The following is a 23614-nucleotide window of genomic DNA, read 5'->3' on the forward strand; positions in this document are numbered from 1 at the left end:
GGGAATTTCTTAAAAGCATAGTGTATTCTTCACTGATACATGACAGATGAATTACATTAGAGAATATAAAATGCCTGTTAAATGGTTAGAACAAAGCCGGGAATTTTAGAAAGAGTTCGTAATTCTATGATACGATGTGAAACGGAAGAAATAAGAGAACATATAGAAAACCTTCTGTAAACTTTGTAAGCACTAGAAGCGAGTAGGTCACTTGTTTTAATTAAAATAAATAATTGTTTATAACTTTGGCAATATTATTTTTTTATCTATATTTATTGATTTTTTCCTATTCTGAAAGTATTATTTGCCTTTAAAGTCTTGAATCATTTTTTTTTAATGTTCTATACAATTATATAAATATAAATAATTTAATACCAAATATATTTTTCTATTACCAGATAACTGAGAAATTAAAAAACAGAATGACAGGTTGTGCAATAAGTATGTTTTTCAAAAATTCTCTATAATTCACAATTTCAAGTTTTCCGTTCTCTTTAATTTTTTACGACTCTTATTTTATCACTATAGCCATTTTATGCCCGTTCTTATCAATGCATTCAGCAAAGCTACTTTATAACTGTTGTAAATTTATAAATTTGATTAGTATATGCTTTTTTTAGATTTAGTCGAAGTTAAAAACATATACTTATCGATTTACGAATTTTAAAATAGTTGCAAAGCAGTTTTTTCTGTTAAACAACAGCCGTTGTCGATTAAACCTTAATCTGAATTTAAACAAGTTAAACTTTATTGAAAGTCAAATTCATATTAAGGTTTAATCGAGTTTGGTAGAAACAAGCCTTATATTGTGAAGTTAAAAAGTAAAAAAAATACATATTTAAAATTCTTGCAAAGTAATACTTATTTCCTTATATATTTTGTCGATTTTAATTATGTATTTATAATAAATATTATGTTTTATATTTATATTATGTACTGTAAATCTCAGAAAAGGTCCAAAAAAGAACCAAAACCAAAATTAGTTTTCTGTTTGCACATGTACAAAATTTTGAAAAATCTGATTGTCGTAACTATTATGTACTGAGGTTATTTACGTCTAATTCTAACCAACCCATCCATTGATATAGATTGTACCTGCAAAATGGTATGCTACATGAGTCATGTCATATAGTCTTGTTTGCAAAAATAATTTTTGCTATTGATGAAATTCAATGATGAAATTCAAAATGCTATGATACAATGACTATGAAATAATAGCTTGTACAGTATCCACCACAGGTTTACGACATACTGCGCATGTTTTCATGTTTTTTGCACACTCGGCACAGGCAACTAAATGTCCACATGGTACAAATACCTTCCTTAATTCTCTATTATAACAGATTTTGCACATTCTCGCATCATCGATTTTGCCATGCAAATTATTTGATGGAGATTTGTTAATAGATAATTGATCATTGCTGAATTTGTTTGATTCTGTACAGGATCCTATACTCTCAAAGCCACTATCTTGTGAACCTGTTGAATTTTGAGAGCTTGGTCCAGGATAACACTCGTCATCAACTTTCTCATCTTCATCAGTTACAGATTGCCTATAATTCTCCTAAACACAAATATTCGAAAATTAATATTATTTATATTTAGGATATTTTATTCTCTTATAAATATAAATATATGTTAAAAATATATAGAAGAAAGTTTATAAAAGGTAAATAAAAGATATCTTATTAAATAATTACCTGTTTGCTGCTAGATTTCCCAGTTACTTTGTTTACATATTCCTGTCCTTGGACCATAAGCAAATAACAACATTTAGAAAACCACTTAGCATGTTGTTCCCAAGGATCATCTTCTGGCTCCCAATCTTTTAATCCTCCTCCACAATAGTAGCACAACGTTTGATCACCATTTCCTGTGTAATAAAAACCAGCAGCAGCTAATTGTTCCTTGGTTTGTGGGATTGATATAGGCCACATTTCAAATGTACGTAATCTGTCATCGTAATTAGCAAATTGAGGGTGTTTTGGATCTGCACGTCCCCCTAAGTTAAGTGTCACTGTGTCTTGTATATGCACATTAGTGTCTGAAGTACCATTAGGACAGTATTCTATACCATAAGGTCCACACACATCTCTTCCTCTAGGCACAGATGGTGGGATTGTGCTGGGATCTACACCTTTGGGTACATTGCCGCATGGAATACCACGAATAAACCTACATTTTCCAGACCACCGTTGATGATCAACCATCGGGTCATCATCCGGCAACCACTGACTAATTTCCACATGACACTCAAAACACCTCACTTTATCACTCTCTCCTGTATAATAAAATCCTGCTGCTGCAAGTCTTTCTGGTCTTACAGATACACATGGCCAATCTTTGTAACTTTCTAAGCGTGCATCTTCAAAGTGATAATCAATATTGTCAATTTCATCAAAAAATATAGATGAACTTTGTGGCAAATGTAGATTTGAAGGAGACTTGAATAATCCATCCGTCAATAGACTGTTGCGTTCGATGCATTCAGTCATTTTTACAATATATTAATATATATATTTTTTGGCACTAGAATCTGTAAGAGAAAATAATCCAGATAATAAACATATCGAAGAATTATTATATATTTTCCAAACTTAAAAAAAAAATATATATACAATTAAGACTTGTGCAAGGTGGTACAATAAGTATATCAAAGAATAAAAATTGAAATATCACATAGTGAGACTATATCACCAATAAAAGCATTATTAAAAAAATTCTACATCAATTATGCAACAATTATTCAGATAATCCAGTAATTCTGACAACAATATGAGTGTTGATACTACTGAGATATTTATTTCTCATGTCAGATAAATTATAGTATTTAATCTATAATGCAATATTAATTTTGATTCATAATCAGTTGTTTTTTCAATATATATATATATACATATACATATATTGACAGCAGTATATATTTCAAGGTATTATTATAGTAACACATTGTAATAATATGTAGTAATAATATATATTTTAGGTTACTATTATTAATGTACATGCAATATTATATATTTATTCAATATTTCTTCTATTTTATATATATTTAAGAAGCATTATTAATAATGGAATATTTAAGTTACACAAATTTATGTAGGATTATTAATTTTTAACATCCTGTTGATTAAATTATCCAAAAATAAATTTTTCCTTTATTCAAATACTTTATTTGAATGTATCATGTTTATCATTTAGTATAATTAAGTAATTAAAATAGTAAAATTAAGTAAGTAAAGAAAGTATAATTGATTTTTCATATATTTAGAAATTAAAAAAAATATATACAAAGTGTTTCATAAAATGATAGCCAAACTTTAAAAGAATATTCTAACCACTGTAAGGATGAAAAAAGGTCATATAAACATGGGCTTAAAAACATTTCTTTTCCAAGTTATAAATACTTTTTACTTAAATACATCTTCAGTATATTTCAGTTATCATGAGTTCCAGAATAATAATTAATCATCAATAGATGAAATGGCACAGAAAGACCTATTGCTTGTCCAGCACAACTTCTCAATTTAAATCCTTTAGATTTTTATTTTATTTATGAGGACATCTTAAGACTCTCATTTATGGGACTCATGTTGTTATTGTAGAAGTACTCCAAAAATTGTATTATTGTTTTAGGTGATAAAACACAAAATACTCCGGGAATTCTTGAACATCACCGATAATTCATAAGATGTTGATACAAAACATGCATTGATACAGAAAGACATAATTTTCTAATAATTTCTAATAATTTTCTAATAATTTCTTTAATAAACTGTTCTTACCAAAGTCTATTATAAATAGAAAGTATTTATAACTGAGGAATAAAGCGTTTTTAGACTCATATTTATATGATCTTTTCATCTTTATAGAAGAGTGAATAGAATATATATAATTCACACAAAGTTTGGCCACCTATTTCTGAAACACCCTGTATATACATACACATATGTGCGATAAATTCATACCACTTATGTCTCATATGCAACGATCACTAGTCAGAAAACTCGTGCATTTATTAACGATGTTAACTATGATATTGCAATTGGCTATCCACGAAAGTTTCTACAGCGAAACCGTTGATAAAAAATTTACTTCCTCTGTGGACAATGAACGCTGCTAAAGGAAACGACAGCTGCGGTACCAGGCATGCGAATGCGACGTTGCCGTTAACATCGTACGTATTTATGTTCCTCTTAGGAAAATGAACTGTGATAGCATGGCCAATGGTAAACATGAGACCCGCGTTATTCAACTTATCTCTCATAGCGATATATGTTACCGCTTTATTTAATTTTATGGTTAATTGTTAAAATTTTTAATTAGTTGTTTATCGTAGAAATTTAGTGAGTTTACATATAAATATAAAATTGTGTAAATTGAAATATTTTATTGAAAAATTAAATATAAATTTTTGTTGAGAACGACTGTTTCACTTATGTAAATAACTTAACTTCTAAATAATTGAGAAATATTATTTGACATTTCACATTATCATAATAAAAATACTTTAATAATAGAGCTCCAATGCATCCAATGTATACTTTTAATAAATTATTAAAATGTCCGTTTCTAATAATTTTGGTTAATTTAACCAGCTAGTTATTACAACAGAATTTACCAATTGTATCTGTCATTAATCAGAATTGACAAAAGCGATTGGTCAATTCTGATGGAATAATCAATTGTGGTTAAATTAACCACAATTGGTAGAAATGGGTATAAGATTTTTTTTATTTGAATCAAACATAAGAAAAAAGGATGACAAAAGTCAATTGCAGCACTAATTTATATGCATCTATAATATAATTATTTGTATCTATATTGTAATATAGACCTGTTAGGATTATTTTTAATTTTGTAATTACAGCTTAAGATGACCATGCATTACATTATAAAAATGTTGATATTAAAAAAATATAAAATCCTATTGCAAATGCTTATAAATAATAATTTATACCTGCATGTATAGTATATTAAAATGTATGCAATTGGTTTTTATCATTTTTTTTCTTTTTGTATTGAGTGCTAATTTTACTTTATTATACTTTGTCTCTTACTCCCTTCTTTTTTCTCATATGCATCTATTCTCTTAAATATGTTAAAATTGTGATGATGTTCACAGACAGAGAAAATTGTGATAACTTTAAAAAGACATAATTATGATAACTTTAAAAAGACATAATTAGAGCTAAAATTTTTAGAGCTATTTTTATCAATAAAAGAGAGTTTAAAATGTTGGTCTTGTAATATTTTGACTATTGGGAATAAGTATTTTTATAATGCCATGAGAATAGAGACATGTAGTGAAGACACAATGGGTGCGTTCACGACACTCAACAGTTGCACAACTGTTGAGTAATTTATCAATGCTATTGGTCTGAATGTAAGGATCTAACAGTAAGGACCAATAGTCATTAATCATTCACTGAGCGGTTTTCTCCACTGAACGCACCCATTATAGCATGTTATATGAAGTTGATTATTACTGTGTCTTATATGTCACATTTTCTTAAGAGAAACTTGTATGTCACATTTTCTTAAGAGAAAATAAATAATAGCTTTTAGAAGTCTAATTCTAATACCATTTTATAAGTCTTATATGCTTATAATAAAATTTAAATATATATATAATTACATATAACTTGAATGAAATTTACTTATAATAAACAATATTCATAATAACTATAAAATTTACAAAGAAACTAATATTTTATAAAAATAAGTTTATATAAATTTTTTTATAAAAATAATTTCTTTTATAAAATATATTATAAAAAAAATTTAGATTTCTCTTCTTTCTTATAAATGGCTTTACTAATCTCAATATAAAGCCACACCTATATCTTTTTATATTTATTCCAACGGAAACTTGGCTTTTTTGTCTTTATGCATTGTGACGCGTAGAATGCCATGAACTTCGATAAAGCGGGCGTCGCCCGCTGATGAATGTATCTCGTTAATAAAAAGTTACGTTGGAATTTCGTCGCACTAATTTCAAATATTAGATTTCTCAATTATTCTAAAGTCATTTTTTATCTTCCGTGAACTTCTAAACGTTTTTTCTTCAAACTTTTAACAATAGAGCGAATGAAAAACAAGATCGTTCATTACTTATATTTTTGGGTCTTGAAAGTCAATGTAAGAATAAATTAATTTCGATTGTCAATCGCTAAAACACAACTACCGATTTCAGGGATAAGTTTGCGAAATACGTCAGTGTTTTAATAAAATCCCGATACATATCGCGAGTGACGCATGAAAGTGTGACCAAAGTACATAGTCGCAATAAACTCAACGTGCTATAGCAACGATTCGCTTATCATCTAGTGAATTATAACGTGACATCAGCACAGTATTTTCCTTTGAATTTTGAGATATCTGTTTAACTATTCGAAAAGCTGACAATGAGGCGCATGATCAAAAAGCACATGATTGAATGATCTACCAACTGTCACTAATGTTTATCATAATTTTACCTGCAAATTTTGTCTTTTGCCACATTATAATAAATATAACATAGACACCTAAAAGATTTCATCAATAAGGAGACAAGAGTTTATGCATTTTGTTTTTAAATGATTTTTTTTTAATATGAATTAAAATAGACTCACTCAGTCAATTGTACAACTAACACTAATCAATTTTATAAAATTTGTCTGACAATGGAGAAAAAGAATATATTATATCGTATACATTTTAAAGAATTTATAGCTAGAATAATGGGTTAAAGGTTATAAGAAAAATTATAATCAAATGTTATCTAAGAGAAATACAATTGTTAATCTTATTGATAAGTATACTCATAGTATACTTATCAGATATAAACAAAGAATACAGACCAAGTCAAAGCATGTACATATAGGGCCAGAGCACTGACTTCTGCATAACGCATAATACACAATGCATAAGAGAATCAACCAATCAGAGTTCTTCATTTCTGTCCTGAAGAAGGAAATGAAGAAAACTAATTGGTTTATTCTCTTATGCGTTATGTATTATATGTTATGCAAAAGCCTGTGCTCTTGCCCATATTGTACATACATAGAAAGTATTTTATTTATATTACTCTACTTGATAGATACAAAGTTAAATATATCTGATTGAATATGATAAAATATATCTGAATTGACAAACATAAAAAGAAAAAAGATAGATGACAGGCAACACATACAAATGGAATTATGGAATATTTGTCAGATTGTAAATACGCATAAATAAGTCCAACATAATCTACATAAATAAATCTACCTCCGATATCTCGAAATAGGCAGGAAACATCTGATTATTTTTTTCTTTCTTACATATAAATTTATGAAATGATATACAGAAAATACATAGTGAATAGTTTGTTAGAATAACACGGAAACAATGGAAAATATTCGAAAATAGAAACATACTTCTAAAACTAAAAAAAACTCGGCTGTTCATGTATCGATCTTTGATTAGACAGAACAAGAGGACAGAGAAAAACTGATGAGTGCGTGACACCACCCACATTTATTCGATAAATTAATATCAGCTGATTATCGGCTTTGAATCATTAAGCAAATATCTGATAGCGAATAAATAGAAAGCTGATATTTATGAGGTGCCGATAAGTTATAGTAAACAAACTTCAATCTCGCATATCGGCTATCAGCCGTCAATATCATGACGGACCATTTACACTTTTTGCATTCATATCGTGCATACAGTTTTATTATTGCGCAATTTAATATTTCAGCGCTAAGAGTGCCCTACTTTTCGCGTGAACACTTATACGACTCTCTAAACGAGAATGGAAGACATTCGCATCCTTCAAGTTTTACGTAATTAAAGAAAAATCACTTATTTCTTAGCAAGTTAGTAAAGTTAAATAATGCAATATTAACGCACCCACATCAACTTGGTAGAGTAGCTGCTAACTGTTTGCTTTGTCCTTCTGTGTAAATTTTTGAACTCTATTATTGTTGCTCTTTTATTTTGTTGCAAGAGGAATACCTCGTACGGATATCGTTGTATTGCATCCAACGTAGCGCGAATGATGCGACTCACTATAAGAGTTCTGACAACTGTCAACGTCGCAATATGTTGTATATATGTACACTCATACAACACGTTTGAGTTTTGTTAAGACTTGAACATCCGATGAAATACCGCAGACAAGGTGATCTTTTTACTGCGATTACTAGAGCACGATATAGCAATGGCGACTACATAAGCCATATAGCACTCTCGCTATTGCTTACTATCGTATGACATATGACGAATTCGATTAATGTGCATTTACCATACACTAGAGAGAACTAAGAACAGCTATTTCGTAAGATTTGCTGGGGACATATTTCTCGTCGCGCCCTCTGACAAAGCATATGCAAATTACGTCTATTACACACATTTTTTGGTGGTAACGATAAAACCTCTCGGTTCGTGTCTTTTCTACTTTCATGTGATAGCAGTAAGATAGAAGATAGAGTAATTATATATTGGGTTGGCAACTAAGTGATTGCGGATTTTAAATAAGAATGAAAATTCAAAATTTTAAATTTGCTTTTTTAAATTTTTTTCAATGCATGTATGCGATACATTGAGCTTCTCTGCAATATCACGTGTTGTGCTATAACGATCTGAATCGATAATGGTCTTGATATGGGTCTCATCGACTTCAAGTGGACGGCCAAATCGTTGAGCATTTTTCAATAAAAAATCACCAGAACGAAATCTGGCAAACCAATTTTGACACTGCCTTTCTTTCAAGGCTTCATTCCCATATACGGCACATAACTTCTTGTGTGCTTGCGATGCGTTCTTGCCTTTTCGGAAATAATACAATAAAATATGTCTGAAGTGCACGTCTTGTTCTTCCATTTTTAAATTGGGATAAAAACAAAACTAAAGAACTAATCGATATAATTTTCATACTAAATGAAAGGTAGAAGTCCAAACAATAAAAAAAATATAGATTAGGTACTTTGAACATGTTAACGAAACAAAAGAAAGTGTAAAATCCATCTGTCGATAAAATCCGCAATCACTTAGTTGCCAACCCAATAGTTTAGAGGCCGCATTTCAAATATTAATAAATTTATATCCAATCGATGCATGAAACAAAAATCTGACAGAAAAAAAGTCGCTCTATCCTGCCAAATGAGATATTAATTGTTAAAATTGAGAACTATTTAGGTTATGAAATTTGTCATATTGACGATACCTAGATAGCACACGGATGTACATTGGACGTCCGTTATATGTCCATTTTTTTTACAAAAGACGTCCATAGGACGTATGTTTGTCACAACTTCGGACATAGGACATAGGACATAGGACGTAGGACATAGGAGGTCCGATGGACGTACATCGGACGTCCTACACAGGGGCTGTATTCCGTACCTGTATATCGACAGTTGTCGGTGTCGTTAGCGGCATTGCGCAGGTTTTTCATATAACAAAAAAGCTGCGCAATACTGCTAACGACACCGACAACTATCGGTACGCAAGTACGGAATACAGCCCCAGTGGTGCGATTCTGTAACTCGTTATTGGAGTTAACGACAGTTTCGTTATTGTTGCGCAGCTTTTCTACGGTATACAAAAGCTGCGCAACAATAACGAAAGTGTCGTTAACTCCAATAACGAGTTACAGAATCCCGCTACAGGCTGCGATTCTGTAACTCGTTATTGGAGTTAACGACGATTTCGTTATTGTTGCGCAGCTTTTCTACGGTATACAAAAGCTGCGCAACGATAACGAAAGTGTCGTTAACTCCAATAACGAGTTACAGAATCGCGGTACAGTGCTGCGATTCTGTAACTCGTTATTGGAGTTAACGACAGTTTCGTTATCGTTGCGCAGCTTTTTTACGGTATACAAAAGCTGCGCAACGATAACGAAAGTGTCGTTAACTCCAATAACAAGTTACAGAATCGCAACACAGGGCCTCAATTCTGCACACGCTTACCGACAACTATCGATATCGTTAACGAGTTGCGCAGGTTTTCTACGATATACAAAAGCTGCGCAATACAGTTAACGACATCGATAGTTGTCGGTAAGCGTGTACAGAATTGAGGCCCAGTGCTGCGATTCTGTAACTCGTTATTGGAGTTAACGACAGTTTCGTTATTGTCGCGCAGCTTTTCTACGGTATACAAAATCTGCGCAACGATAACGAAAGTGTCGTTAACTCCAATAACGAGTTACAGAATCTAGTGGCAGTGCTGCGATTCTGTAACTCGTTATTGGAGTTAACGACACTTTCGTTATCGTTGCGCAGCTTTTGTATACCGTAGAAAAGCTGCGCAACAATAACGAAACTGTCGTTAACTCCAATAACGAGTTACAGAATCGCAGCACTGGTCCGATGTCCAATAAAGACATCCTTGTTACGTCCAATTTATGTCCACGGACGTAAATCGGACATTCGGACATACGGACATAAATTGGACGTGAAACGTATATCCATTGGATGTCCAGTGCTGTCTGGGTATATAAGGTCTGTTTTTTATCGCTGAACTAGTGTACATACACTCAGGGAACATAAAAAGAAATAGATATACATCTAGTGAAAGGGAGAGAAGAAGAGAATAAGTGTAAGTTAGTACAGCCAGTTCAGCAGTAGAAAACAAACCTATAGGCTCCAAAATTCACTGCCAGTACTGAAACTACATAGTTTGTATCCCGTATATTATAGATTTTCAGTGCTGGCAGTGAATATTGGAACGCAGCCATAATGATATGAACTTGCTCTATGGCCGTATGCGCATGCTCTGTGCCCATATGTGCATGCGAAAAGAGCGCGAATTTGAAACATATGTGAATACGTCTACTAGATATTCATCTTATATACTAAGTCTAATGGGCCTTCTACAATAAGCTATTAGTCATAAGTTGTAACTAAATTGACCAACCACAGTCGATTATTTCAAAAATAATAATTTGGTTACAACTTATGACTAATAGCTTATTGTAGAAGGCCCATAATCCTACTAAAATTAGATTGAGATTATTATAATTTGACTGAGTGTATATATTACACATATACAGAGTGTCCCATTTTAATGTCCCACCTCAAATAATTCTTCAGTATCGAAGTTTCAAGGAAAATGATCTGAATAAAAGTTGTAGGGATTTAAGTGAGCTACCTTATGATGACTTGACTTTGACCTCTATTTTCAAGGTCATTTGAAGGTCAACTTGCGTTTTTAAAATGAGAACTCTTATTTTTTATTACGTTGTTTTTGTCTACTAGCTAATTTGAACAACTTTTGTCTAAAATATTTTTTTATTCGTCTAATATTTTTTTAGATATTTGAGGAAAACTTAATAACTTTTTCAATATTTAACTTACGATATCTCGCTAACTATTTGTCGGATGAAAAAGTGATACTACCCAGTAAACATATATGTCTAAAAGACGACTAAAAGATTTCTTTAAGACGTCTTTTAGACATAAAAGTCTAAAAGATATCTTAAAGAAATCTTTTAGACATCTTTTAGACATGTATGTTTACTGGGTAGACTTTATGCTTTATCGAGTCTCAGGAATATATTGTTATAATAGCGCTCTGATTTTTGTTAATTTGATGATTTTGAAATTTCCAAAAATGTTTTAGACAAAAGTTATTCAAATTAACTACTAGAAAAAAACAGTGTAATAAAAAAGAATGATTCCCATTTAAGAAACGCAAGTTGACCTTCAAATGACCTTGAAAGTAGAGGTCAAGGTCATAGTCAAAGTCATCATAAGATAGCTCACTTAAATCCCTACAATTTTTATTCAGATCATTTTCCTTGAAACTTCAATACTGAAGAGTTATTTGGAGTGGAACATTAAAATGGGACACCTTGTATATTCTTCAACAAATTCTAAGACTATTATTCCTCTTGCAAAATGTTATCCAATGCTTAGTTACTGAATTATTAAAATAAATAGTTCGTCTGTTACGAACCGACTACAGAAGGCAGGCGGGGGCGGAACGATTGATCGTTTGCGCGCGCGCCGCATGAAGAAAGGAATGTTCATAATTTGCCATCAAATCAGGCGTAAAATTACAAATAAAACTCGTTAATCTTACGGGAGCAAAGGTGAGCTAATAAGTGATAAAAACTGTTAATCTCAAAATAAGCAATCTTTACAAAAGAATATAAGTTCATAGATTCACTTAAAAGTAAGAACATCTCATATTTTCTAAACATAATTAACACTCCGTTCTTCTTGTTCGCATTTTCATAGTTTATTTTGCAGTTAAAAAAAGCTCACGTAATATCGAATATTTTACTCCCAAACGTTACGTTATAATATTGTATCCTACTAATTTATAATACTATATTTGCTATTACACCTGCGACAGGTGTAATAGCAAATATAGTATTATAAATTAAACAATTTTTAAATTTTAAAAATGTGTTAATGTGAAAATATGAATGAAACAAATTTATTTGTTTAACATAATATACGTGAACTAGTTAAGCTGGTTTGAATTAAATTAACTAGTTCAACGAAACGTGCATATTTGCATTGAAATATATGAGTATGGAAGTGAGAGGTTGATATACGTTTGATACATGTTGATACTGTCATGTTTTTGTCAGGGTCTATGCTCTTCTAGCAATATAATAGTGTTATATAGGGTGTCCGGTAATTAGCTATCAACTCGAAATATGAAGGTAGATTAGATTAAGACAATCATAAAAGTCCCATACCGTTTTGCGAGATTCGCAATAATTATCGAGTTATTAATTACAGAAATCTGACGAATGAGCGCGCGCTGAGATAGTTGATTAGAGAAGCGTCGTAGCCTCTTAGGTTACAGCGCGGCCCAGTCGACCTAGCAACTGTTGGCGGTGTGCGGCGAAATAAAACAACGAATAGCGGCGCGTTATCCTTCCTCTCGCCGCACACCGGCAATAGTTTTTTAATCGACTGGGCCGCGCTGTGGCCTGAGCAGCTGCAACGCTTCTCCAATCATCTATGTCAGCGCGCTCCCACTCTTCAGATTTTTGTTATTAATAACTCGATTATTATTGTAAATCTCGCAAAACGGTATGGGACTTTTATGTTTGTCTTAACCCTTAATCTACCTTCACACTTCGGGTTGGCAGCTAATTACCGGACACCCTATATATGAGATATACTATGGTTCATATTTTGATCTCTCTTATCTCTATATCGCTAAAAGTGGCTCTAAAAGTGGCTAATAAGCTTTCTGATTAGCTTCTGATAAGCCATTTTTGAAGTCACTTTTATTGATAAAAGAGAGTTCAGAATATAGGCCTATATCTATAAAGCCAACTGTGAATACTACGAAGCAACTGATATCATTCGAACGTTCAGATTGGATAGTTTTTATCGTGATAATATCATTGTGCATCGGTGATGATAATTTCTTATTCTTTTCTTTTATTACTTATTCCTATTGTCTGTTGCTTGGTATTATGGATCTTCAACTTTATACGAGTACGTACTTACGCAACGATAGTGTTTATTGTTAATCCTCCAATAGGCGCGCTCACTTTTGTCCTCACAGCAGGCACGTGATATACTATTCCCAGTTAGAACCATAACGTTGATTTGACGTTGAAATATTCGATGAACCGTTGAATTAACGTTAATTCAATCCTCATCGATGTCAAATCAACATTGTGGTTCTAACTGGATCGCAGATTATGATGGTTCAATCCTTGTACGTCGGGCTGATTATATCTGGATTTAAAAATAATTATATAAAATGTTAGTATAATGTCTTCCAAAATCAAGATATATAGATTTATCTCGTAAATATATATAATATAGACAATATATTTATATATATTGTCAAAAGAAATGTATTTTTTTGGCTATCCAATCAGAACCACAACGTTGATTTGAAGTTGATGAGGGTTAAATTAACGTTGATTCAACATTTTATCAATCATTTCAAGGTCAATGTTATGGTTCTGACTGGGTATTGATATGCAGTCCCCAAAAACCATAAAAAAGATAAACAAGGAAGTGTATAGTGTTCTCAAAACTACATCTTTACTTTTAACATTTAAAAATTATATTTTTAACTTTTAACATTTAAAAATATGATAGAAAAATCAAATTTCTATCGAGTCAAAAAAAAATATGGCAGTTTAAAATATAAATACATTTATAGCTCTCAGACGAATTTTGAAGGGAAAGATCGGTTTTTTATGCAAAATTAACATTATATGTTGTAGAAATGTAACATATAATATTATAAATGTATAATTAAAATTATAGAAATTATAAATAATACATATAACTATTATAATTATATTTGACATAATATACATATAATATAATATAAACATAAATATAATATTATGCAACATTTATAGGTTTATAATTTTGACGAATAAAAATTATAATGAAATCATTATTATTGTTATTGTTAAGCATTATTAATAGAAATTAAAATTAAATCTTTTTAAAAGAGAGAATAAAGCATTTTATAGTACCAAACATACATACATACACACACACATATATACAACGCATGCACGTACGCACGCACGCACGCACGTACGTATCACGCATATACGCACGCACGTCCGTACGTATGTACGCACTTACGCACACATACACAATACATTACATCATACATTAATAATAGCAATAACAATAAGTTTAACTTGTTAATATTACTGTTAACATAACGGTAACTGTATAAATTCACAATGAATACATTTAAAACGAATAAATTTACCTTTCTAAAAAATATTACACCGTTCGGAGCAGAATATTGAATGATTCGTTAATCTCACTATAGGCCCATATAAGCTTATTTTGTAACTTTTAACTTTCCAATAGGCGCGTGGTCTATAAGTGCAACAAACGCAGTAGTTAAATGCTTTATCGCAATGTTATGGAACATGTGTCACGGAGGAATGATTATATATCACTATCTGCTGAGCTGCTGAATCAGCCTTTCCCGAAAGAGGGAAGAGGGGAGAATTCAACACTGTCTGAGAAACAAATGGCGATGTCGCAAACAATGTTGATCTATGTATGTAATGTATGTATGTAATCCACGCATCTGGAGAGTTAAAAATTACAAAATAAGCTTACAAGCCTATAGTGAAATTAACGAATCATTCAACATTCTGCTCCGATGCCAAATAGTTAGATTTCTATACACAGGAAAAACGGAAATCCGTAAAACTAAAAGATCAGTATTTACTAATTATAAACAAAAAATTATCGTAAATATTTATATATGGTAAAGTTTATATTATTTTTCTTACACAAATTAACACAAATTAACATTTGAGAAAAGTCCCCACATAGGAAACATTTATATATTTGGCCTTGCTTTCTTAGGTATGGAAATGGATATATTACATATTAGGTGTGTGAATTAATTCGGTCCATCTGGCGGTCAATTGCTGTACTTACTATGTAATTTTCTAATTTCTAATGTCTGCAAAAGGCTTAATTTTTTAGTTTTGATATCTGGCAATAATATTCAGTTGATAAACGTTTGGATTTGTAACAATAACATTGTGTTTATCTGATTCGAAAATGTCGAAATTCGAGCCAAAAAAACATCATTTCCGGGAAGTTCTCATTTTCTGTTTTCATTTAAAGAAAACAGCCTCTGAAGCTCATCCAATGCTCGTAGAAGTTTATGGTGAAAGTGCTCCCACCGATACATCATGCAGAGAATGGTTTCGACATTTCAAAAGTGATGATTTCAGTGTCGATGACAAACCTTGTCCAGGTCAGCCGAAGAAGTTCGAGGATGAGGAATTACAGGCGTTAATCGATGAAGATCCGTGTCAATCGCAACATGAGCTTGCGCAATTGTTGAATGTTGATCGATCAACAATTTCTGTGCGTTTGGCAGCCATGGGAAAGATTTACAAAGAAGGAAGATGGGTGCCATACGAACTGAAAGAAAGAGACATCGAGAGACGAAAAACCATGTCTAAAATCTTGCTTGCTAGGCAAAAAAGAAAAGGTTTTTTGCATCGTATTGTGACTGGAGACGAAAAGTGGATATATTTCGATAATCCCAAACGAAAGAAATCCATTAGCGACCCAGGAAAACCATCTACATCGATACAAAAGCGGAATATTCACGGCAAGAAAGTAATGCTCTGTATATGGTGGGACCAGAAGGGTGTAGTGTATTATGAACTACGAGGGCAGTTTGATAAGTCAGTGACTTTTTGAATTTTCCGCGCAGTAACTTTAAATGCAGCACTGCTCCCGTCAACTGCCATCTATTAATAGACTACTGTACAAGTTTGGGCAAGCTGCGCCATTTAGTTAGTGTTTGACAGCCATTGAAAGCAGACAACCTCGTGAATTTTAACGAAAATGGAAAAAAGTGAATTTCGTGTGCTGATTAAGCATTATGTTTTGCGTAAAAAAACCATCACCGAAACCAAGGCAAAGCTTGATAAATACTATGGGGATACTGTGGGGACTCTGCACCATCAATTTCAATGGTTAAGAAGTGGTTTACTGAGTTCCGTTGTGGTCGTACCAGCACAAGTGACGCCGAACGTTCAGGTCGCCCAAAAGAGGTCGTCACGCCAGAAATCGTCGATAAAATCCATGGAATGATATTGGATGATCGGAGAATGAAAATGCGTGAAGTGGCTGAGGCTGTAGGCATCTCAACTGAGCGGGTACATCACATTTTACATGAATATTTGGACATGAAAAAGCTATCCGCGCGATGGGTGCCGCGATTGCTCACATTCGACCATAAGCGCAACCGTGTGACCATTTCAAAGGAGTGTTTGGCGATGTTCAGCCGCAATCCGAACGAGTTTTTGCGCCGTTTCGTTACCGTAGACGAAACATGGATCCATTACACCACACCAGAGACCAAGGAAGGAACAATCAAGACAGTGGGTTTCTTCGGGTGAACGTGCACCAAAGAAGGCCAAGGTGGGTCTGTCGGCCAACAAGGTCATGGCCACAGTTTTTTGGGATGCACGCGGTATCATTCACATCGATTACCTTGAAAAGGGTAAAACGACCACCGGCGAATATTATTCAGAGCTTTTGGACAGATTCGATATTGATTTGAAACAAAAACGACCGCATTTGACGAAGAAAAAAGTGGTGTTCCATCAGGACAATGCACGGGTGCACACGTGTGTAGTCACCATGGCAAAAATCCATAAATTGGGCTACAAACTGCTACCCCATGCAGCATATTCACCAGATTTAGCCCCCTGCGATTATTTCCTGTTTCCAAACCTGAAGAAATGGCTGAGCGGTAAGAGATTTGGGTCGAATGAAGAGGTCATCACTGAAACAAACGCCTATTTTGAGGGCCTTGAGAAAACCTATTATTTGGAAGGAATAAAAAAATTGGAAAAACAGTGGACTAAATGTATCGAGCTAAAAGGAGACTACGTTGAGAAATAAAACGCTTATTTGCCGAAAAAAATATCTTTTATTAAAAAAGTCACTGACTTATCAAACTATCCTCGTATTAAAACAGAGCCAAACCATCACTGCCGAACTTTACCAACAACAATTGATCCGTTTAAACAACGCATTGAAGAATAAGCGGCCGGAATATGCAAAGAGACACGACAAAGTGATCTTCCAGCACGATAACGCTCGGCCACATATTGGAAAGATTGTGAAGGCAACCTTGGAAGCACTTGGCTGAGACGTTTTACCTCACTCGCCGTATTCACCAGACATTGTTCCATCCGATTATCACTTGTTAAGATCGATGGCATATGGGCTTTCGGACCAGCACTTCAACAATTATGAAGAAATAGAGAAATGGCTCAATGAATGGATCGCTTCGAAGGATGAGTCGTTTTTCCGTCACGGAATGCAACAACTGCCAGACAGATGGGAAAAAATAATAGCAAGCGATGGCAAATACTTTGATTAGTGTACTTTTTCATGTTTTTCATACTAAAGTCTTTTTTTGGAAGGAAAAAACGGACTGAATTAATTCACACACCTAATGTATCCGGATTCGGTATATGAATTCCCTCATATTGTGCATAACCTAGGAATCATACAATGGTCATAATATGGCTGCAGCAACCAACAGTCTGTGCACCATTTTTGCATGTACAATAGTATTCGCGAATCGAGTCCCTACCAGTTTTTGCTTTATCCACTAGAACAAAAATGTGATGGCATTTTCCGCTACGAAACCGAGACTTTATATAAGTCTTGATAAGTGAAGGTTTCTCGATAGTGATCTTTCGCCGAGCGATGCTGCACCTCGGCAACAGCGCGAACGTCTGGTGGCTCGGCTGTTCGCGTTCGTGAGCGGCCCCTGTGGCCGTCTTTGACTCTTCATATCTTCGAAACCATTCTTATATTCAACTTAAAATTTTTCCTAGATTAATATATCATCATAAGCTATCATTTAGACCACAATTCAATTCAATCTGTAAGGTCCACCAAACGGGCGAAAAAACAGGTGCTTTTGCGGTTGCTCTTTAATACTAGTACTTTAATAATAGTAATATATTTGCTTTTGTGTTCGGCGATGTCACTATGATTGCGCGGTGATTGATGCGGTTTGAGGGGTAGTGCGGCAACGCTTGAGCGTTTGTCGGTGATGTTCAACTGACAAAACAGCCGTTAGTAACGATCAAAATTTCTAGTCGTTATATGCTTCCTTTATTTCGAATCTTTTTTTATATCAGAATTTTTTGTTTATTATGGAACTTTTTACGATTTCAACGAATTATTTTTGCTGCTTCATAAATTGATCTCGCGATTGTAATTGCGAATATTTAGTGGCCATATGGCTGCAAGTTTTGGTGTAAAGTGTCAAAGTAAGCTTATGAGCAGTATGTTATCCTTCTCCTGAATAATGCTCCCTGACGCATGCTAGTAACAGTTACTGAAACGACTGGGCTGCGCTATAGCCTGAGTGGCTCAAATGCTCCTTTTCTACTATCTCGGCGCATGCTCATTCATACGTTTTCTATAATTAATAACTCGAATTATGAATGTGAATACCGCAAAACGATATGAGATTTTTTTGTTTACTTTAGTGCCGTTCTATGCCCCCTCAAGCAGTGGCATAATTGTTCTGAGACACGCTGTATAAAAATGTTACATAATATAAACGTAACGCGAACACTACAATTGTTATATAACGTGTTTAAATCATATTGCATTTATATTACTATAACTAGTAATACATAACAATGTAATAGTTTTAAAACAGTTATATTGCTATTATAAAAGAAAATTAAGTAATCTTAATATTTAAAAATTAAGTTTTAAAATAACTTATAATAACAATTATGTTATTTTTATGTTATATAATAGTTATATACAAGGTGTTTGGTAATTCATATAACCATAGCTAATGGAGGCATGAAACTGATTGAGATAAAGAAAAAGTCAAATACAAAATCGTAAAAGTGGCTGAATTGCATACAGAAAAAATGGAATAAATTAGCGTGTACCGCGATAGTAGATGATGGTGCATTCGACTGCTCGAACTTGTAGCCGTTCACTTCGCTTAGCAATAGTTGCCGATGTGTAGCAAGAGAAAGAAAGGCTGCATGTCAGCAGTTATTGCTAGACAAGGTAGGCCGCGCTATAAGCTCGAGTGGCCAAGCACCCCATTTTCTATCGCGGCGCACGCTGATTTATTTGATCTTTTTCGTGCACAACTCGACTATTTTCACGATTTTTGCAAAATGGTATTTGACTTTTTACTTTATTTCAATCAGCTCTATGCTTTCATTGATTATGGCTATATGAGTTATTAAACATCCTATATGTTCTATGTTTGCTAAGTAATGTGTATGTACGTGCGCCTACGTGTATGTTCATATCATAGGCGGCGTCAAGGGTGGGCCTGGCTAGGCCCTGGCCCATCTAAAAATATGCTGGCCCACCCTTTGGCCTAACCTAAAATTTTAGCATAGTTATGTTGTCCTATTCTGTACAAGTTTTCAGCTTTTTTATATGAAGTTATTTTTATAATTAAAATTCTACAATTAATTTTAAATTTTATCTTCATAGTTAATTTTCTCCCAGAAACAAAGCGCAACGGTTAGAAACATTAAAATGAATGATAAAATGATATATAATATATAATAAATATGGCCCACCTATAAAAACGCTGGCCTACCTGTGGCCCACTTGCATAAATAGTTCTGGCGCCGCTTATGGTTCATATACATATACGAGGGTTGCCTTTTATATTTTGGGAATGGACGATCTAGGTGCCATCTGACAACCGACGTCCCTAACGTAAAGTTCGACTTTTTGTCAGTATACTTACTCAGAACATTTTGATGTCCATGCGCCATTTGTGTTGTTTACAGTGACATGAAAAATTGATGTCGGCCAAGAAATGGAATTAAGTCGTGAACATTTCCGTGCGATTATTTTTTACAACTTTCGACGTGGATTATCTCAACAACAGTGCATCGATGAATTTAATTCAACTTTTGGCGATGAAGCACCATCAAAAACCACTATATATCGATGGTATACGGAATTCAATCATGGCCATAGTTCGCTTAGTGATGAATTTCGTGAAGGTCGTCCAAAATCGGTTGTTGTTCCAGAAAACATTGATACTGTGCGTGAACTGATATTGCAAGATCGTCATGTGACTTATCGTGAGATTGAGGCATCCTTGGGCATTAGTGGGACCAGCATACATTCAATATTGCATGAACATTTGGCTGTCAAAAAAATTTGTTCGCGTTGGATCCCACATAATTTAACAATCGCTCAAAAAAAGGCTTCGATTGGTCGAAAGAAATGCTCAAGAAATACGATTGCGGTGCTTCAAAACACATCTATGATATCGTAACAGGTGACGAATCATGGATCTATGCGTATGAGCCCGAAAGTAAACAGCAGTCGACTGTATGGGTCTTTCAAGATGAGCCAAATCCAACAAAAGTTGTTCGCGCACGAAGCACTTCGAAGCAAATGGTCGCCTGTTTTTTCGGAAAAACCGGATATGTGGCAACTGTACCATTAGTGCAATGTCGGACAGTCAATTCTGAATGGTACACAACCATTTGTTTGTCAGAAGTCTTCGGAAAAATAAGAGAAACAACCGCCGAAGACGCATCATTCTCCACCAGGACAATGCGAACTCTCACACATCGGCTCAAACAAGAGACTTTTTGAGAACTGAAAAAGTCGAATTGATGGGTCATCCGCCGTACAGCTCTGATTTGGCACCCAATGACTTCTTTTTATTCCCGCAAATCAAAAATAAATTACGAGGTCAACGTTTTTCGACGCCTGAAGAAGCGGTTGATGCATTCAAAATGCATGTTTTGGAGGTACCTCAATCGGAGTGGAAAAAGTGCTTCGAAAATTGGTTCAAGCGCATGCAAAAGTGTATTGATCTTCATGGAGAATATTTTGAAAAACAATAAACCCATGTACGATGATTAATTTCCTTTTTCTGTTCTCTATTCCCGAAATATAAAAGACAACCCTCGTACATATACAAAGTTTCCCAGAATTTCCTCCGAGGAGCTCGTGGGAATGTATAAGAGATAACGAATTAACAAGGAAACCATTCGAATTGTTCACCGATTTTGATGGATTTTGGATATAATAGATATAGAGCATTAAAAAATATTTGATTCATATTTTTTTAGCTGCATACTTCAACGTTTAAATGTTTAAACAACGCCTCGACAATAACAGAATTTTTCATTTTTAGCGAATATCTTCGAAATTATGAGGTATGTGAAAAAATGATTTATTTAAGTTTTATAATTTTTTATGCTGTTTATAAAAATATATTCCCGTTTTTCAAAAATGCAGGATTTCTTAATTTACCACTATTCCTGGCTATCACCTTTGCAAAATTTTAAAATGTAATGACAGAAATTAAAGAGCATCAAATGCCAAATATATCCATATACAGGGTGTTCATTTGAAAACTTTCCAGCTAATTATCTTGAAAACTATGAAAGATATTAAAAAAAGCTAAAACACATGCTCCATGATTTCGAAGGGGAAAGAGAATGGCATTATCAGTTTTTCATTTAGAGGACATTTTCTAGGTCATTCGAAGGTTAATCTTGTTTTCTTAAATGGAAACCTATATTTTTACGGGATATTACTCTACGTAAAAAAACCAGCAAACTTCTGTAGGAAACATTTTTTTGTCTGAGCACTATGTTGGAAGATACTTAAGAAAATAGTAAGGCATAGTTACTGCGTCAAATTTGTCATTTATTATAACAGATGTTCTCCGTTGTTTGCTAAACAATAATAAAGAAGATTTTGAAATTCTGAACGAACATTTTGGAAGATATCTGTTGGAATAGCTCTATATTCCTGTATAATTCTTTGACGCAAATCGTTGATATTTATCTCTTTAGATAATCTCTGATACATGTTTCATACTTGACTGAATAATACACTGTGAAAGACAGAAAGGAAGTGATTTAGTACAACATAAACAAATGGCCAAAGGAGGTCAACTTTGTTTTCGGAAGGTATGTGTTAGTACGATCGAGAAATGGCTGGTACGATGGCTATGGTTTCGATATGACTTTTTCATCGAATTTGCTACAAATTTGCGGTTAATTTGCTTACTGGGACAATAATAACATATGTATGTACGGCTTTGCTAGATGAATTTGACTGTTTTCAATGAATCGGAAATAAAAATTTGTCCGCATAGCTTTAAACAATGAAAATACATAAACAAAACGATATTATATACTATCCGAGATGTATGCTGTTACATGACGCAATATTCTTCTAATCTTTCTTTAGAAACCCATACATTCCATTTTTTCTATCTTGAGCTCTTATTTCCTTATTTAAACAACTTCCTTATCTAAAATTCCAGAGTTCTTCTTATTACGATATAACTTATCAGTTTCTTTATCTCTGGGAAGGGAATGTTGGTGTAGTTCCCCCAGCTCCCTCCATTCCAACCCGCCTGGAAGACCTCTTGGGAGGGTTTTAGCCGATAAGAATCCGGCATAACTAAGGAGCGAGGATATCCATGAGGATTTCCTCCCCCTCCGTGATAAAAAAAAAGTTTCTTTATCTTATTTGTTTTCACTCAGCAATTATTCATCCTCATTAATTTTATTTCTTCTTATTTTAAGAACATTTTTCAATCGCATGACCATTTTTGGTGAGAAGTATAAAATTTTCGAATTATGAATTATATAAGGTCTAATAATTAATTCTTTCCCATTTTCGACAATTTTCAATCTTTATTTAAAAATCAACAAAACAAGATCAATCAATGGAATATTCTCCGTTATTATCGATGACCTTATGTCATTTATTGGGCAGTTGCCGAATCCTATCACGATGATCAGAAACTTGGTGGCTTTGAGGCTATAAAGTCGATGAAATTTCGTCGTCAACAGTCGAAAAATGTGTATCAGACGATGCATGTTACATCGGCTGAAACAAGTGAAAATCTAATGGAGCCAAGTCTGAAGAATATGCCGCGTGTGAGAGAACTTTTCAGTCCAAGTGTAAGATGATTTTCTTTGTGGCTTCTATTGTATGCTGTTTAGCATTGTCGTACAGTAGGATAACTTTTCCTCAATTACATCGTTCAAACGTATCAATTGTTCTTGGTAAATCTCTGCTTTAATGGTTACTTGATTTCAAGAGCTATAGTACAGCACACCCTTCTGGTCCCAGCATGTACTCAT

At 33.5% G+C, this 23614-nt stretch overlaps 1 protein-coding gene across 3 annotated transcripts; it reads right to left on the minus strand.

Annotated features, from left to right (window-relative positions):
- Positions 1-498: 498 nt before the first annotated feature.
- Positions 499-8251, minus strand: LOC105190269 (death-associated inhibitor of apoptosis 1). Of its 3 annotated transcripts, none has more exons than XM_011152951.3 (3): positions 7880-8251; positions 1701-2536; positions 499-1564 (listed from the first exon to the last, which is right to left on the minus strand). In XM_011152951.3, the coding sequence occupies exons 2-3, from the start codon at positions 2493-2495 to the stop codon at positions 1205-1207; spliced, it is 1155 nt and encodes a 384-aa protein (XP_011151253.1). In that variant the 5' UTR covers positions 2496-2536; positions 7880-8251; the 3' UTR covers positions 499-1204. The 3 variants fall into 3 exon arrangements, with proteins under 3 accessions (XP_011151253.1, XP_011151251.1, XP_011151252.1); XM_011152949.3 differs by having other exon boundaries at positions 7876-8250; XM_011152950.3 differs by lacking the exon at positions 7880-8251 and adding an exon at positions 3966-4238.
- Between the last annotated feature and the right edge of the window lie 15363 nt (positions 8252-23614).

This window comes from Harpegnathos saltator, unplaced genomic scaffold (assembly GCF_003227715.2).
Source record: "Harpegnathos saltator strain DR-91 unplaced genomic scaffold, Hsal_v8.6 scaffold557, whole genome shotgun sequence".
Taxonomy (NCBI): Eukaryota; Metazoa; Arthropoda; class Insecta; order Hymenoptera; family Formicidae; genus Harpegnathos; species Harpegnathos saltator.

Coding starts and splice junctions, on each gene's coding strand:
- LOC105190269 (XM_011152951.3), bottom strand. CDS start 2,495: ATGACTGAATGCATCGAACGCAACAGTCTATTGACGGATGGATTATTC. Junction 1,565..1,700: donor GGAAATCTAGCAGCAAACAG/GTAATTATTTAA, acceptor ATTTGTGTTTAG/GAGAATTATAGGCAATCTGT.